The 19151-nt window shown below is 28.5% G+C and overlaps 1 protein-coding gene across 1 annotated transcript; it reads left to right on the top strand.

The window, feature by feature from the left end:
- The first annotated feature begins 16318 nt into the window (after window positions 1–16318).
- Window positions 16319–17302, top strand: LOC114190983 (MADS-box transcription factor PHERES 2-like). The gene has a single exon (XM_028080092.2). The coding sequence runs from the start codon at window positions 16319–16321 to the stop codon at window positions 17300–17302; it is 984 nt and encodes a 327-aa protein (XP_027935893.2).
- The last annotated feature ends 1849 nt before the right edge of the window (window positions 17303–19151 follow it).

Genomic DNA, 19151 nt, shown 5'->3' on the forward strand with positions numbered 1-19151 from the left:
TGTTTGTTGAGTGTCTTGAGTTGTGAATTAGGGTGTGGTTTGGCCCATTAGATGATGAGAGGGGTGGGTAGCATTATACTATTTTAGTTACACACACACATACATACCCTTTGATTGCACCATTTTCGTATTCACAAAATTTGGTTGCTCAAGAAAATTGTCTAGAGTGAACAGAATTGTTGTTTCCAACACTCAAAAAGTTTAACCGTTCACGCCCTTTGAAAATCAAATTGACTTAACTACCTTAAAGTTATCTATCACTTTCGTTTCTTGCACTACTTTTATGCATATCTGTGGGACACTCTCAATCACCCTTTTCTGCTCTTAAAAACACTTGCTTTCTTTATAACATAACCATTATTTTACTCATACATGCACTCTGTCGTATTTTCTTAATGTTGGTCATCTTTCTAGAATCACTTCAAAATATTAAGAATCTAATTCAAAATTTAATGGTGCCAGTGAAGCAACTTAAATAAATGATACATAAATATGTTTTCATGATTTCACAACATTCAAAGTTAAATAAAATATTTATTATATTAAAATATTAAAATATACGTGATGGAAGAAATCATATAACATCTATGTAACTTTTATTAAATCTTACGTTGTTTAAATGTTTAATTGGATTTTTCTTTTCCAAAACTAACTCTTAGATTATAAATTCCCTCCACATAAATCTTATTTACAGTAAACTATGTTAATATAATATTCTTTTATATTTCGCTTTTGTGTATTAAAATCAACATAATGTATACTTTTCAAAATACACTAAAAAATTGATAATTTTAATATTTTGTTATTATCGTTCAATTTTATAATTTAGCGTGAATAGTCATGTTAATATAAAAATTATAATTAAATAGTTAGGTTAACAAAATTTACTTTTTATATAACATTATTAATAATATAATATTTGATAGAAGTTATATCAATGTAATTTGAGTTTTTGTATTCTATTACTTCGATTTAAATTTTATTGTTATTAAATAATAATATTTATTAATATTAACAAGTCCATATAAATGAACAAGTCAAATAAGTTTCTAAAATCTCTTAAAGTTACCAATGCTAATTGGTACTTTACAAAAAATAATGAGATTTTTATACCAAATATTTATTAAATATGTAAATTTATTTATGATACTTTTGAATTAAAGTTATTGACACAGTAATATCAGTTATAACATCTCATTTTAACATTTTAAAATTAATAAAATAAAACGTTTTTCCATAATATTCAAAATAGTTAATTCAGTGTATAAAATATATTAATAGAATCTTACCAAAAGTTAGGACTATGAAAATATATCATTGATATACTCAAACTAAACCAACAAGCTTTATATAAAAACTAACCAATACTAAAATTTTCTGAGATCTCTCACTACTCTAACTGATAACTCCTCATCCTCCATATGTGTCTCTAAACCTATATCTTCATCTGCTCACATCAATAAGGTGATCATCGCAAAAGAAGAAAACAAAACCAAATAACACAATCACAAAACAAGATAAGCTAATGTATCAAAAAAATATTCATATATATATATATATATATATATATATATATATATAATTAACTCATGCCAAAAGCATTCAAACACAGTATAAATCATATCACTACCTAAATTCATCCAATAGTTGACAAGAAACTCAATTATCTGGATACATGTTCTTGATATAAAATTCATTAAAAGTGTGCACCGGTGATGGTTCCTAGACTCTTCAAAGTCTAGCCTCAATACACAAGGTTAATCATGTTCACACCTAAGGCCCAATACGTCCCAAGACTAGGATCTCCTGCTACTCTCACCACATAACCCATTCTACTCTATGAGTGTGAATGATTATTAGAGTTTAAGGTATATTCCTTACTGACATCTACTATATCAAGGCATACACTATCAATATCATAACCAAGAATTCCCTTCAAGCATCATAACTTCACATGTTCACACATCATTCCATACCAATTATCATCATTCATACCCACAACAACGTTTTCACCTCAAATTATAATAATAAAAGTCATAGAATATGCTTAGAACCAAACGACAGATCATTTAAACTAACTAAACATGAAAACAAACAATTAAGGGCATCTGGCATTTGTCTCGTAAAAACGAACATCAGCATGCCACCGCTAAGCGTCCTAAAGCTAAAATGCTCCCATACCTATAGTGGTCACCAACGCTCAATGCCACTTGGCCAACGCTCAATGTCAATCACCTCGAAAAAATGTGGCACTCAATAATGAATCTGTCGCTCAACGCCACATTATATGACAACACTTTTTGTGAATTTGGGGATTTTAGACCTGTTTCCTTATTCAAAATGGTACTCTTCTCTTATAATCTTCTTTCCTTATTCAAATTGGTACTCTTCTCTTATGATCTTGGTTCAAAATGGTTTTAAAACATTATAGTTGGTACCAATTTGATTAAATATTCAAAATTCTAATTTCTCCCGATCATCACTAAATCAAACAACAACATTTCACCATTTATCAAACAATCTAAAATACTGAAATCATACATACCAACAAGTTTTACCATACAACTCATTTTCATCACCAAATCACCATCAAACACAGGCATGCAAAAATATCAAAACATATCAAATTCATGCATATAGATAACAACAAGCTTCCCTTACCTATTATCTAGCTTAAACAAATTTAAAAACACCAAACTGTTTCAAACTCGACTGGATGTTCTATCTACACATAGAAACATTACAAGAACGATCAGGACATACTATTGTGTCACTGATCAACAAAGTCTAATATAAAAGACTAAAAGCACACATGCAAGTGAAAAAAGTCTCATATGCAACAGAAAACAGAAGAAAACTGAGAAAAAGGGATTGAAACTTACTTACACGAACAGAGAAACTGATTGGTCCAATTGAAGAGTTCGCCACAAGGAACACTCATACGGTCTCAGATATAAAATCAAGTGTGATGAGAATCCTTAGAGAGAAGTCAAATAACTCTAAAAAAGTAGTTTAAGAAAATTGTATGTTTTAAAACAATAAAACTCGTTTATAACAAAACTATTTATACTAAAATATTTTAATATTTAAATAATTGAGTTTCTTATCACTTTTAAAATATTATGTTCTATGATTTTGCATTTGACAGTGCATCATGCTAGCATATCTCGAAATATCTCATTTTTATCTTTATCTTAGAAAAAAATGAATTAAGTTTAAAAACATTGGTTCAAACTAAGCTTTTCTTTTACTGATTTGACAAAATCTTGGTCTATGTTTTTAGAAATAACATAGAGATGAGTGGATAAAACTTCGATTTCAGCGATGAAACCAGATGGTTCAGAAATGGCATGGTACAAAGAGTGTGTACATTAAAAAAAGAAAACATTCACACATCTAGAAATCCACCTACAACGCGAACAAGGCATAATCCTATTTATACTGAATATTCTTCCACTTTTCTCGTCTCTTTGGATTTAGCTTTCACCATAACAACTTCGTACCAGCATTGTTACATTTTCAATAGATTTTTAGATAGAAACTATTGCAATTTGCTTAGCTGGCACTGCTGAAAAACCACCAATTATTCATATTTGATTTTGTTGACGTTCTTATCAGGATTTCATGATTAAGTGGTGATGATGAATATTTGACTATTGCCACTGTTAGTTCTTAAAACACTCAATCCGTAATCTCCTTTTGTTTAAGTACATGAAGTTTTATAGTATTAAAATATGTTAAAGGGAAAATAAAGGGTTTATAAATAGTTAAGAGTTGTGTGAAGAAACCATTTGAATCTTAGGCACATGTGTAGATTCTGTTCCCTGCACCTTATTCAACTTCATTTTCATTAGCCGGCTATATTTTTTTGTTTTTAACATGTTTCATGAAAACATGTTTTCTATTTAAGGTAACTGTTACTTAGCAAGACCTTCTTTTTCATCTCCCTTTCTTACTTTTCCCCTTCTTTTATGATAAGAGCCTTGTCAACAAATAATTGCACACTATTTAAGTGCACCACTCACTAAAAAGACACATGTTAAGAGAAGCGGAAAGGAGGGAAAAACCATAGAGAAAACAAGTACATAGGAAAGGACCACAAATTAATACCTTTTGTTGGGGCTTCTCTCACTTCCCCTCCCTATAAGAATATTCACTTATTACTATGTCGATTGTTTCTGATTTGTTTTTGTTTGCTGTTTTAGAATGAAAGTGCTCAAGGAGTCCAAAAACTATTTTTACAAAATATGTACACGTTAGAGTATCTAAAGAAAAAAAACAAGAGACTCAATCTTGAGGAGAGATTATCGAAAATAGTCTAAATGTGAGTCAAAAGTCCTACATTAGATATAATAGACAAAGTTAAACACTGTATAAGAATAAATGTCTATAACATTATTGTCTTAAGGTTTTTGTGTAAAATTAGTATTAAAGGTCTTGTATATGTGTAAGACTAATGTCATATAATCCTATAGAATCACAATCTCTCAATAACTATGATTGTAAACCATATATATGAAAAGATATAACCCATCAAAATGAATGATTTTGATATATTTAAACATAACTTTTGTTTAATTAAGAAAGTTTGAATTGTCGTAAGTCATTCTTAAAAATATGATTAGTCTACATTAATTTTTTTTTTTATTATCATGTTTAAAAAACAAGTGAGTTTATTGTAGTATTATTGGTCTAAATAAGCTCATTAATAGTTAACTTTTTCTAATATTATAATGTAAAGTAAGCATAATATTATATATATATATATATATATATATATATATATATATATATATATATATATATATATATATTACGGGTGGCCCGCTTAGGCCTGTCCCGTTTAGGCCCGACCCGGCCCACATACTCCTTGGTCCGCGGGTCCGCGGGGCGGCCCGCTTTTTTATTTTTTTTTATTTTTATGATAAAACTTTCAATGTTTAAAAATTGGGAAACTTTAAGAAGTTCACAAAATTAAGTAAAGACTTTGGGAAATTAGATGATAAATTGATAATTTAACATTTTCATCATATTCATACTATGACATCCACAATGTATTCTTTAAATTTTAGCACATGAAAAATTACATAATACTTGTCTTTTTCAGTTATACAAGAATTTGAAACGTTAATGCAAGAGTCCATAAAAGAAGTAATTAATATATACAAGTACAAGTTTTTTTTTTAATTTTATGCAGGCTTACGGGCCATCCCGCGCGAGCTAGCCCGAGCCAGCCTATGCAGGTCGGACCCGCACGGGCCTGCGGGCTCACTACCTTGGCCCGGCCCGCGTTTTTTCTGCGGGCCAGGCCTAATTGTCATCCCTAATATATATATATATATATATATATATATATATATATATATATATATATAATTATGCATGTATTTATAATATAATAAATTCCATATTTCGAAACCTATTTATATAAACTTTTTAATTAAGATAAATTTTATCTTTTAATAATTTTGCAAATTCTACGTTAGCTCATCATACTCAATGATTAAGAAAAATAAATAAATAAGTAACGTTAACGCATTACAGAAAATGTAAAATAATAATATCAATATTTTATTATTTATATTTACTTAAATAGAATAGTTTGATTATTTATTTTTTTAATAGTATAAAATTTAACTATTTTTTTATCAAATAAGCTTTCATAAAAGTTTAGAGGTGACTTATTTTTCAAAAATATGCTGTGAAAGTTCGATAATGTAGGAAGTGTTATAAATTTATACTGTGTTCATTTGAAAGTATTTACTATTTAAAGGTACGAGAGAGGAATGATTTGAGAGTAACTTAAGTTTTTGAGAGATAGAAGGAAATTAAGGGATTCAGAGATTCCATTATTTTTTCATTTTCTCTCACATACAAATATTTGAAAGTAATTTGTGTAAGATTATCATAATATACCCTCCATTATTTGTTTTTTTGTTTTTTTAATTCAAGTGGATTCGCGCCCACGTTTTCTTAGTTTATGTATATTAATGACGCAAATCATCACTAATAATTTGCATAATTATGATAATAATATAAAAATATAACTTTTAAAATTATGCTTACAACAATAATTAATATTCCAAATTTCTAAACTGTTTACAAAAAAAATTTAAATATATTGTATTTTATTATGTTTTTATTAAAATAATTATTTTTTTCATATTTATTCATTTAAATATTTTTATAAAATAAATCCAACTCATCTAAATATAATTTTAGATCACCTTCAATATCAAGGACAATTTGATAATCTTGTTTTTTTTCAATTAAACTTAATTTTTAATTTATCACATCAATCAAATCACTCATAGTCTTTCCTTCTAAATTTACTCACTTTCATTTTTAAATTCCTTCAAAAAAACAACACAACCCTTATTTCTAATTCACTCAAATCTATCATATTTCCTCCCTAAGGGTGTGTTCCTTGTGTAGATGGATATGGGGAAGAGTGTGAAGATGAATTTGTGTAGATTTAGGTGGATGGATATTTGTGTTTTTTTGAGTGGATTTAGAGGGTAAAGTGAGTGGATTTGGAGATAATTTTTATAAAAGTTAGTGAAAGATTTGATTGATGTGATAGATAAAATTATATGTTAAATAAGATATATTTATTAAGTTACCATAATACCCTTGTGTAAAAAAGAGAATGATTTTGTAATTTGATGTTATAAAAATAATTATAATTAATTAATACGAATTAAAAAAAATATTAAAATTATATAAAATTTTAAAATAAAATAAAAATTAAATTTTTATGAATGTAAAAAAAATATATAATTAAACTTTTTAAGAAATTATATAATTAAATTTTAAACTAAAGTTAAATAATGTTAAAAAAAGTTAAAAAAATTTAAAAGAAAAGTCAAAAGAAGTTAAGAAAAAGGTAAAAAAAAAAAAAAAAAAAAAACCAACGACACCGGTGTTGTAACCGGTGTCGCCCTTTTAGAAACAAGGCACCGGTTACGTAACCGGTGCCATCACTCCATGAACACAACACCACACCGGTGCCACCGGTGCCAACCCACAGCAGAACACCTCACCACCACCGCACCGCCACTGAACACCTCACTCACCACCCTCACTTGTGCCATCCGCTCACCACCCCAGGCTGCACCAACACTGCCAACACCGGTGCCCACACCGGTGCATTCAGAAACTCCAAGCTGCGAGGGCACCGGTGCCTCCCTCACCACCCTCACAACCATTATCACCACTCACTCCAACACCACTCACTCCACCTCCAATACCACTCACTCCACCACCCCGCTAACCGCCCTCCCGCAAGACAACACACCACCACACCCCAAATAACTCACATGTCGGAGCTTCACAAAATCTCTGCTTCACAAAACCAAACAGCCAAACCAAACAGCCCTTAGAGCCTTGGAGCAGTTCGCTGTGTGCACCAGTTTAAATCGTGCTAGAAGAAGAATAAATTCGGGAATCTTTCAGGAGGTGCAGGAATCTTTCAGGAATCATTTCAGCAAAACGAATATTGTCATGTGCGCGCATGTCAAAAGCGAGGGCAAAATGGAGAAATAACCCTCTTTATTCTGTAATCTTTTCATAAAAGGGTGGATGGAAAAACCCGCACATCCCTTAAATATGGGCTCTCTAATCAGTTTCAATTCATACAATGGAATACAATAAATTCAACAATCCACGCTCCCTAATTCATTTTAATAGTACCATCCTCACAAACGAACAGGCCCTAAATCAATCTTCACAAATAAACTTAGGAGTGTTCCTTTTTGAAGATTAATTTGTAATTATCTTCACTTGTAAAGTAATACTTCTCTTAAGAACATGTCATTATTATTTTTTTTTATAAGAGATTTTCCATTAACTTCACCTTATCTTTACTTTGTAACTAACTGAACATGTATAATACATGTAATCTTTTAGTCTTAAAGAATAATGACCATATAATCATGAGTAAATTTATTTAAGAATAACTTGATGCATTATTGTCATTCCCATATTATTATATTAAAGAACAACTAGACACGATCTAAACTTTATGGTAAATTAGTTTAAATTTATTGTCGTTTTTCTCTTTCTCGAATATTAAGGATTAAGCAATTTATTAATCATTACAAAAAATATCATAAGTTTTACCCAACTATTATATAAAGTCAACATATTACATTTTACACGCTCTTTCTTTTCTTCTTTTTTTTCTTGACCATCCTGTTTATGCTTTTATGTTCCAGATTCAAATTCATATTACTTTAATTAGTTTATCTTAATGGAATAGTGTTATAAAACGAGAGGAGAGATAAATATCTTAACCTCTATATTCGAAATATGACTTTAGAGTGATTCATTACATCTATGATATTCAAATATATTTACAAAATACAATGATAATCAGACAAGGTTTTATCATGTTCTATAGTTAACTTGTTTTCGATTAAGTCGATATTATGCTACATATTTGAAAAGAAAATGTAAGAAATCATTATAAAAAATGAAAAGTTAATTTAAGCGTTATTATTTTTAATTTAATAAGACTTTTTGTGTGAATAAAAAATTGGGATACTTATATATCATTTTAAGGAAGTTGTAAATTTATTCTTGTAAAATTTTATGGTAAGATTTATAATTTTGTTATATATTGAATAAAATAAAATATTTATGTTGAATATTTAAAATATATCACTTATAAATTTTAGATTTTTTTGGGTGATTTTATTTGTGCTAATAAAAGAAATTGTTTATATTGCGTAATATAAATGTAAAATTATTATAATTAACAAATTATATAATATCTTAAATAACATCTTAGAATTATGGTTAATCATATAAGGGAAGAATATGTATATTTTCTTTAGAGTTTATCCTTTAATACGCAGAACCTCATTGATCAGTTTTTCAAAAAATTACTTCAAAACATAATATATAAAAACATAAAGAATTAATCCAAAATTTTAAAATAATAAATTTATAATTTTTTTTCTTGTATAATATTTAACTTTTTTTTAATTTTTATTCACTTAGACTTAAATTTAAAATTTTAACATTAAATAGATGATTCAGTTCTTTAGACTCATTATTTCACTATTTCTCTTGTAAATTTACAATAAAAAAAACATACAGAGAGACATTATCAATATTCTACTAAACTAAACCTGTCAAATAACAATCATTATCAAAAGAATTATTTCATCAACCCAATCATTATTTATTTATTTTTGAATTGATCCTTTAATTAAGAAATAACTTGTGTATCACACGAAAAAAAAAATGATTATATCAAAGATAAAATCTCAAATAATCCATTCACCGTACATATATAGTTGAAGATAAGATCCAACGAGCCAATGATGAAACCTCGGGAACTTAATGTCCAATAATAATAAAAATAAAAATAAAAACAAATTACATCACAACACAATACCTATCTACACAATCGTGAAAATGTAAGAAGATCTAACCAAACAAAAACTGGGACAGAAACAACCATGCATGCTCTGCTTTCAATCACTAATAAAATGCACTTTACGAAAAAAAAATAGTCCAATCACGTCGTTGCTAATAATTTTCTGCAAGCATCGTTTGAAAGAAATTTTATTTTCTTTTAATACGGGATTTAATAATGGGAAAAAGCTTAAGAAAATTAAGATGCATGCTTGTGATTTTTATTTATTTATTTTGGATGAGTTCTTATGATTATCACTGGAGTTGGATAGCTTTTGGATAGGATTTGTGGGTGTTATGCACATAATTAAAATACAACACTCGTGGAATTGATCAAAATGCTGTTCCCCTTTTCCATATTAGTGTAATCGTCTTTTGGAACGTTTAAATAGTGTTTTACCCAAAAAAAAAGAAGACAAAACGCTAGTGTGTACGGGTTATTATAATATCACTACACTCAAAGTTGAATTTGTCCAAAACAAATAAACCTAATTACATATTTTATCATTTAATTTCAAAAGCACTAAAACGATGCTGCTTTTAATGTATATTGTTAAAAATTTAAATATTTATAAGTGAGAAAATGATAATAGGAAAGAAAAGTGTGGAATAAAAAAAAAATGGGCGTGGATAGGAGAAGAAGAGTTGATGAAGTAGAGATGTGTGTGCAATAAGTTTAGAGAAAGAAGTGATTGCGTTGTTAGATCCAATAAATCCAATACTGAACCAAACCAAGAACATTTGCATGAATATATTATTATATTTTGATTATTTAGGAAGATCTAGTAGATCTTTTACTTATGATGAAAAGGCAATTATAGAGTACAACACCCAATCACAGTATCCCAAGTGCCCCACGACAAAAAACGAATATTCATCAATCCAGTAATTAGAGGAATCCAAATCCGCCTTAACCTCAACCTTTTCATTTATTATAAAGTAAGTATTTAAACTCTCGTAAATAATGTATTATTCACACTTAACACTGTATTACAACCGTCAAAATGGATAATCTGGTCTAATTCAGTTCATTTTGACTTGATTTATTATGAGTTGATTATTTAGTGAATCAATCCAATTCGGTTTACTTTTTAACGAGTCAAAAAAATTCGAATCCAAGTTCAGCCCACCACAGGTTGGCGGGTTAAACAGGTTGGCTTACAGATTCACTTAATTAAATAAAATACAATTTTTTTTATTTTCTTAAGTCAAAATTAGATTATAATTCTAATTAAAATATAAATAAATTTTAATACAATCCAAAATAAAAAAAATACAAATTATTTATGCTAAAAAGAAAGCCTAACATGATCTGAATATAAAACTCAACTTAGTAAAAGACACTTGTGTGATCCTTTTATTTGCAGGTTGGTGTGTCAACTCGACATATCACGGGTTTAACCCGGATAAGCCGGATCAAAAGTCAACCCATATTGAAATTTGTAAAAAATTTCAACTCAACCTGATCTAAATCCGTGGTAAATCAGCTCACAGATTCCAACCCATTTTTTAAGCTCTACACTTCATTACGGAAAAAAGAAAAGCGTAATCAAAATGAAGTGTTGTCAGAGAAAAGCACAATGAAGTTCCAAGTGGAAATCTAATGTAATGGCACGTAGAAAAAAGAGATTAGTGTTTGTATTTTGGTGTTACATTTGCATTCCACGTGGGAAGTGATCCACAGCTATTGCACTTCCTAAAAAGATTACCATTCACCACACTTCCACTATCAATACCCCAACACAACTTTTCTTACTTTCTTTTTTCTCTTCAAATAAAATCCAAAACAGATTGTGTTGTGGAGAAAGAAAGAGACTTCCATTCCTAAAAGTTTTCGCTTCAAGTGGAAATATATATAACATTTTGTTTCTACCTTTAATTTGTCCCTACCCGTACTTCTCACTTTTCAACTTTTATATATATGAAAAAGTAATAATATTATTATTTTCACCATTCACAATTTTTTATTTAATCAACCATCTATAATAAATAATTTTAATATACGGAGATGAAAACAGTTGGGTTACACCATTCATCTCTCTTGTTGTTTAAGCAAAATGGATAATGTTGCTTGTATAAAACTATTTACTTATACTACTTATGCGTAAGACATTTTGTTTTTGGTTTGTTTCTTTTGATTCTATCCCTAGAATCATACCTTGTATTGAATGTATAACAGTTTTTGTTGCTTTACATATGTTATCTTATATTGCGCAACATTTAATGTTGGTTGTGCTTTACTTTTGTATAACGTTTAAAAGAAGAGAAAAGCATAGTAATACATGATAAGATTGATGATGAGATGAACAAAGTTTGTCATATATAAATATTATATGCAAATCACATAAGTCTAATTAATTTTACTAATTGTATGTGAGTGAAATGTCTACATGTTTCATATAGTACAATCTTCATATTCACTTCTCATCATATATACAAAAAGAATCAAGGATAATCACAAGCACCACAAGTGAAATTATTCTTTAACTAGTCCTTGACTCAATGGGTGTGTGAGAAAACTGACTTTATAACAAAAAGAATGTTTAATTATTGCAATATATTATTGTTTAGCTATTATTATTAAATTAAATTATATATTTCACAACAAGAAATATTAATATTGTTAAGAATCTAAGTGTAAGTCTAAGTTCTATATTGGATAGAAATGAGAAGGTAGAGCACTATATAACGATAAAGACACATAAGTCTATTGTTTTAAAATTTTAGATTGAGAGTGGTGTCAATATCTTATGTGGTCGAACTTAGATCTCATCGGTGTTTTCAACAAATATATCCAAAAAAAATTAAGTGCATTTAACACGATATTGTGAAATCATTTACTACTTTTATTACGTTGTGGTCTAACATCAACCTTTGGTTGCACTCAAAGATTATCTTGAGACGTCAGAAGGGAAAAAAGATTACCCTGGATAATATTTTAAGGGTAAATATGAAATTGTTTGGTTTCCTTTTCTACTAAAAGTGATCATATACGAAAAGCACAACCCAAATTTGTAACCTTGAAAACCTTTTCCTCCCTAACCATGGTTTCTGGTGTTCGTTGGTCTACGTTTTGAAACAAATAATGCTACTCGGATGAGGTCATAATGCAAAAGTGAATAGGTTCAACTTTTTCTTTCCGTTTTTAAGTAAAGTTCTTTCAAAAAATGCATGCATGAATACCTATAAAGTTAAACTACACAAGAAATATCCACACCATTACCAAATTTATAATAATTATAATGCCATAAGTGGTTTGAGTTTAGAACTATTCACTTGGTTACCAAACATGATATCATGTGATTGATATATAGATATTACTGACAAGTTAATTTTCAAGTCCATAATAAAAGGGGACATGTTGATGCAAAGATCATGTCATGTGATTAATGATTGTATAATAAGAAGGTGAAAGTAACTCTTGTGTATGCTCATTAATTAATATATTTTTTTTGTTATAAAAAAAAATGTAAAGAGGCAGTGGAGTTTGGAATAAAAACCCTAGCAAGGCTGGAACAGGTACAAAGGAACACAAACTAAGTCAATTTTTGACACTGATTTTAAGTGAAAGTTTGAAATGATCGTTCCTGACTGCCCAACTAAATTTCACATATGAGCATGCGAAATTTAGGAAGGAAAATCATTTTTAAAAAAATTCATGGATTATAATTTATTTAAACTTATACAAATGAATTGTGTTTTCTTATATTAATTTTTAGCTTATTTTATTACGTTTTCTTAAAGTTTTGTCACAAAAAACCATTTTATTTTGTTTTCTAAACATTACGGTAGAATTTATAATTATTTCTACATGATTGATCATGTTACTTCATTGATAAATAATTAAGCTATTTTTGTTATTCTCAATTCACCAAATAAGGTCATTTTAACTATTGCTATGAACTTTGACATATTCTGATACCTCAAATTTCATTAATCATTTGTCATTACATACAAATTTATTAGAAAAATAAAATAAAATAATACAAAAATATGAGGGATCACACAAAATTTATGATAAAGATTATACTTCAAGAACATAGACAAATTATACATATTATGAAAAGACAAATCTAAATAAATACATGGAAGTAAAATATTAGACTATTTATATTATTCACTATGAATCAAAGTTAAATTAGCTAACTTATCAGTATAATGATTCCTTTCATAAAAAAACATGAGTAACTTTAAACTCTATATGTTTACAAAAATACAAACACTGACGTCATTCTTTTAAGATTCTAAAACTGCTCGTTGATCCAACAAACCATGACAACTAAAGTAGAAATACACTCCAACCAAAACTTTTGAAAGATCTCCCTCCAAACACGTTTCAAAACATAAATGAACCTCATAAACTCATCATAAATAGAAGATTGTACTCCTAAAAGAAGGAAGAAAACTACCCACATCTTGATTATAGTAATAGGACATCTCAAACATGTTAAAAAAGAAAAATAATATTTTAACATCTTAAAAAAATATCAGGCCCATTATTTTAGTTATTAAGGTACATCGTCTGGGCTCGTTATGAAATAGTACTAGGGGCCTTCTCCCTGCACCTCCAACAGTTCTTCTGTACTCCCAAAAAAGACCTTTATACCCTTATTTATCATTCGCGTGAGTGGGTGAAATTCGTTGGGACGCAGTAAATTTCATTTACTGCGTCACCAACCTCCTGCACCCCCAAAACTTCACTCTTAGTATTTTTCTCGCGTTTCGTTGTTCTCCATCCCAGTGCTTTTGCTCTCATTCTCTTCTCCGTGGTCCCTTAGAGTTTTTTCTGTTTGCTTGTGTTTTCCGTTTCATAAACTAGAAAACCCGTTCGACGAAAAAAGCAAAATTTATTGGAAACGGATTACATAATCCGTCTCATACACTGTGAAACGGATTCTGTAATCCGTTTCTTAAAAAAATTTGTAAATTTTTTTAGGAAACGGATTACAGAATCCGTTTCACAGTGTATGAGACGGATTCTGTAATCCGTTTCCTAAAAAAATTTGCAAATTTTTTTAAGAAACGGATTACAGAATCCGTTTCACAGTGTATGAAACGGATTCTGTAATCCGTTTCCCATAAATGTGCGTGCACCACCTTGTGTGGAACTCTCGGGTATCATTTGAACCACGTCTAGATAAATTTTCTCGTGTCCTAACCATAGCTATAATAAAATAAAATACAAATTATATTATTAAATAAGAAATACTCGCCCTTATCTTCCATTTTTTTTGTACTCGTAAAAACAAAAACAAAACAAGAACTGTAAGTAAGTGTAGGTTGAATTTCACAAATTGAAGAACAATTTAAATAAAAATTAAAGAAGTAAATCAAATGATAAAACCGATTTCACATTTCACTCCAAAACCAAAAAACACAGCCAAAACGGATTCTAGGTTCCGTTTCAGCAGTATGGGAAATGACTTCCACAATCCGTTTCACCTAAAATAAAAAAAGGAAACCGTTTTTGAAAAAAAAAATTAAAGGAAACGGATTACATAATCTGTTTCCAAAAAAACAAACAAACAGATTTCACAATCCGTTTTTAAAAAAAAAATAAAAAAAAAGAAACGGATTACACAATCCGTTTCCAAAAAAAAAAAGCCAAAACGGATTTCACAATCCGTTTTGAAAAAAAAATAAAAAAAAGGAAACGGATTACACAATCCGTTTCCAAAAAAAAAAAGCATGGCGTCAGGAGAAGAGGGAGAAGGGGGATAGTGTGTGGAGGATGGAGGCCCTGCACCTTAAAAAAGCTTAAGGTCAAAGATTCCAAGGGCAGGGGGTGCAGAGAGTGCAGAGAATCTGCTTTTGGGGGTGCAGTGCGGTGAGGCGCGGGGGTATTTGGGGTGCACTGCAGTAAAAAAAATAGTAACTCATTTTTTAACCATGGCCAAAGATGGAATTAAAGTAAATTTTGGGAGTACAGGAGAAATCATTGGAGGAGCAGGGAGAAGCCTCCATAGTACTAAATATACATTGGGCTTCATATAATCTAAAAAGTCCATTATTCTGTGTTTATTAGGTTGTGACAGAATCCTAACTATCTAGGAAAAATGTTTGGAAATGGATTTTACTAATTAAGAAATCAAACAATGCAAATAGAAAGATAAATGGAAGGAACTTCTGAGATTAAATAATATCTTTATATCGGTTAATTTCAGATATACTTTACTAATTTGATTGATAATATTGATGAGGAAACTTGATTAGCATTGGAGCAATATTTTTAATAAATGGCATGCGAAGTTGATATTTCACAGCCCTTAATATGTGTCCATTTAGTGCTACTAATTCGGACGTAGAGATAAAAGTAGCAGTAGTAGTGATTTGGACAAATTAATATTAGTTTTACATTTTTTGCCAAAATCCGATATTTCATGTATCTTGATAAAAATTCGGTGCATCTTGCATTTAAAGAATTTCTTTATGACTTACCAAATAATTAAAATTTGATTATTAATATTTATTTATTAGTTTTAGTACATTTCCTTTTCTGCTTTCCATTTTAATTTTTCCTCGCCTTGCTATATCCCCTTTTAAGACCTACAATAAACCTCTTAATTGTTTTTCTTTTAACATTTCTCCACCTACATTTTTCATATATTACACAAAACCCCTTGGTTTGTACGGAAAACATTATGTTATATTGTATCTCTATAAGGAGATAGTTATAAACCCGTTAAAAAATGGAGGGTTACGTGCAATTTCCAGAAACGTGAGAGACTGGGATTAATTTAGTCATTTTTGTTTTAACATGTATTCTTTCATCTTTCTCTCTTTTTGTTTTTCCTATTCAGTGAACATTTGTTATGTAATCTATATATAAGTTTAGTGCCAAAAAAGGTGCATTTGATAAAGAGGAGAGAACCATCGCCAGTCCAAGCCATAAAGCATGCCAAGGAGAAAGAAAGTGACACTAAAACTGATAGAGAATTTTGTGGCAAGAAAAGCTCGTTACAGAAAAATTCGAGAAAATTTATTGAAGAAGATGGAAGATATTACCACCCTTTGTGATGTGAATGCATGTGCAATCATCTATGGTCCAGGGGACAACGTGCCAACTGTGTGGCCATCCCATGATATTGCTAAAGAGTTGCTCCACAAGTTTGAGAATGCTCCATTGCCAGAAAGGGTAAAAAAAAATGTTACTCCACAAGTTTATATCGAGCAGATGAACAGAAAGATTGAAAAACAAGTCATGAAACTGAAGAAGAAGAACGATGAGAGAGACATGTCAAATTTCTTGTACAAAATACATGAGGGTAAGTCTTTATCGGATCTTGATGCTAGCGATATATCTCGTTTACTTTGTTATGTGGAGGGAAAGTTGAAGTGTGGTGGAGTAAAAGTTGACATTTCTAAACAACAGTTATCAACTTATAAACCTCCGACACCACTGGTTTCTTTTCCTCTGCAGAATGACATTGATTCTTGTGCGAACATAGATGAACAAGTTTTTCAACAACAATCATCATTAGATTCAACGAAAGAAACTGGTCCAATGAACAGTGATTCTGATAATAAGGGGTTGTCTCAAGTCAGTGTTGAAAGTTTGAATTTGGATGATACTGATGTGGTGTTACCTTCTGGAAATTTTAATGATGTGATTGATGATAATGACTTGGCATTTGGGATGATATTGCCTCAAGATAATTTTATAGATCTTTGTGATAATGGTGATTTAGGACTTTTACATGGGAGTTCTTCAGGTGAAATTACAGGCAATGACATATGGTCATCTTATGAAAGTTTTGGAGACATAAGTGAGAGTTATATGATGTTTCCCTTCAACTATGATGTTCAAGACAACATTAATGAAACTTTGATGGGAGCAGAGGTTGAAAATCAAGGTGTGTGTCCATTAACAAACGTATGATATAATATCTTTCATCTTTCTTTCACAGTAATTGTGAAACTCTTGATTATGAAGTTCATTTTTTCAAGAGTCTTTAATCTTCTCAAAAACATATTTCTGTGATATGGTTCGTTGTTGTTATTGATTATGGGCATGGAGATCATAATTATGACTCTCATTTTGGTCATGCCATGGTCATTCAGTCTACATTTCTATACAAATATTCATCATTGATTGGAAGTTACATCTTCAACCTTCTTATTCATCATGGAATACTGATTATTCGTTTTGTATGGATATTTTATCTTCTAATAATATGTGGAAGTTTTTATAGTGTGTAATTCACTTTGATATTTTTATAATGTTACAATAATTTGACAATATTTATAAAATGTTATGAAATATAAGATTGATATTATAATATATAATATTAAAATATTGTCAATAGTCTTTAATAAGACTATTCAATCATGTATAAAAAATATATTAACAAGATTCAATAACTTCATCACACTTTTTCAATATTGTTAAAAAAACACATTTTATTTAAGTGAAGACTATATTTCAATCAAGATTGAAAAAAAAAACTTTTATTTTACCTTTATATATATATATATATATATATATATATATATATATATATATATATATATAACATATACAAGCAAAGCAAGTTGTATGCGTCAGCATTCCATGTATTACTGTAATATTCATATGAGTATATTGTATTTATAGAAATTATTAAATATAACATATAAATAATATTTTTAATATGCATTATTATAGTTATTGAATGCAATGTATTTAAAATAATTCATAAATGTAACTATATGTTTACTAAAGACATAATTCTTCATGAAAAATTAATACATATTCAAATATTGTATTAAATAAATTTTAATTCATTACTAATAATTTAATAAATTTAAATACATAAATACAATGACTTATTTATTATTTTCCATCCTAAATTATTAATTAAATACATTATTACTAAAAATATATTTTAATTTTTAATTTTAAATTACATTAACATTCAGGACTGACATTCCGGATTTTTTTTCTACAACCTTTTCCTTTGTTTTAAATTACATTATTACATTACACATATAATTCTCTTAAGTTTAAAAACATTATACTTGTACATCTAGTATAGCAGACCATAGTGATGGTGAAAAAATGCTACTGAAAAAATAGCAGAAAATATCATTAGAATTTACTTATTAAAATTTAATAATTTATATTTTTATTATTCTGTTTTTCACAATATATATGTGTATTGTACGTATAATTAATATTTGTATATCTATATATATATATATATATATATATATTTATTTATTCAACTTATTAAACATATAACATAACGTGTATGTGTATTTAGTGATATTAGTGTAATTTTCATGTGAGTATATCCAATACTAGAAATTTTTATATTATATGATAATTTTCTTGTAATTCTATTAAAAATATTTACAAGAAATTTTTTTTTTGTCATTTTTATTGAAAATCTTAATTGATAGGTAATTTTTTCGTGGGTAATTATTTTCTACAAAATTATAAAATTTGCAAGTATTTTTTACAAAATTTGTTGCAAAAAGTGTTTTATACAAAATATTTAGCAAAAAAATTGGTAACAATTTCTTACAAATTTTTTTTTTCACAACAAAATTTGCAAATATTTTCTAAAAAAAAAATTTCAAAACAAAATGGATAAAAAATATAAGTTTTTTTAGTAGTGACCATACTTTGAAAAACTATAAATTATGATATCTATATATATATATATATATATATATATATATATATATATATAACATTTAAGTACTAATAATAGTTATATTTATAAATTATAATATATTTAAGATAT

The sequence above is a fragment of the Vigna unguiculata genome, chromosome 1 (assembly GCF_037176805.1).
Source record: "Vigna unguiculata cultivar grain cowpea cultivar isolate G323 ecotype 2 chromosome 1, ASM3717680v1, whole genome shotgun sequence".
Taxonomy (NCBI): Eukaryota; Viridiplantae; Streptophyta; class Magnoliopsida; order Fabales; family Fabaceae; genus Vigna; species Vigna unguiculata.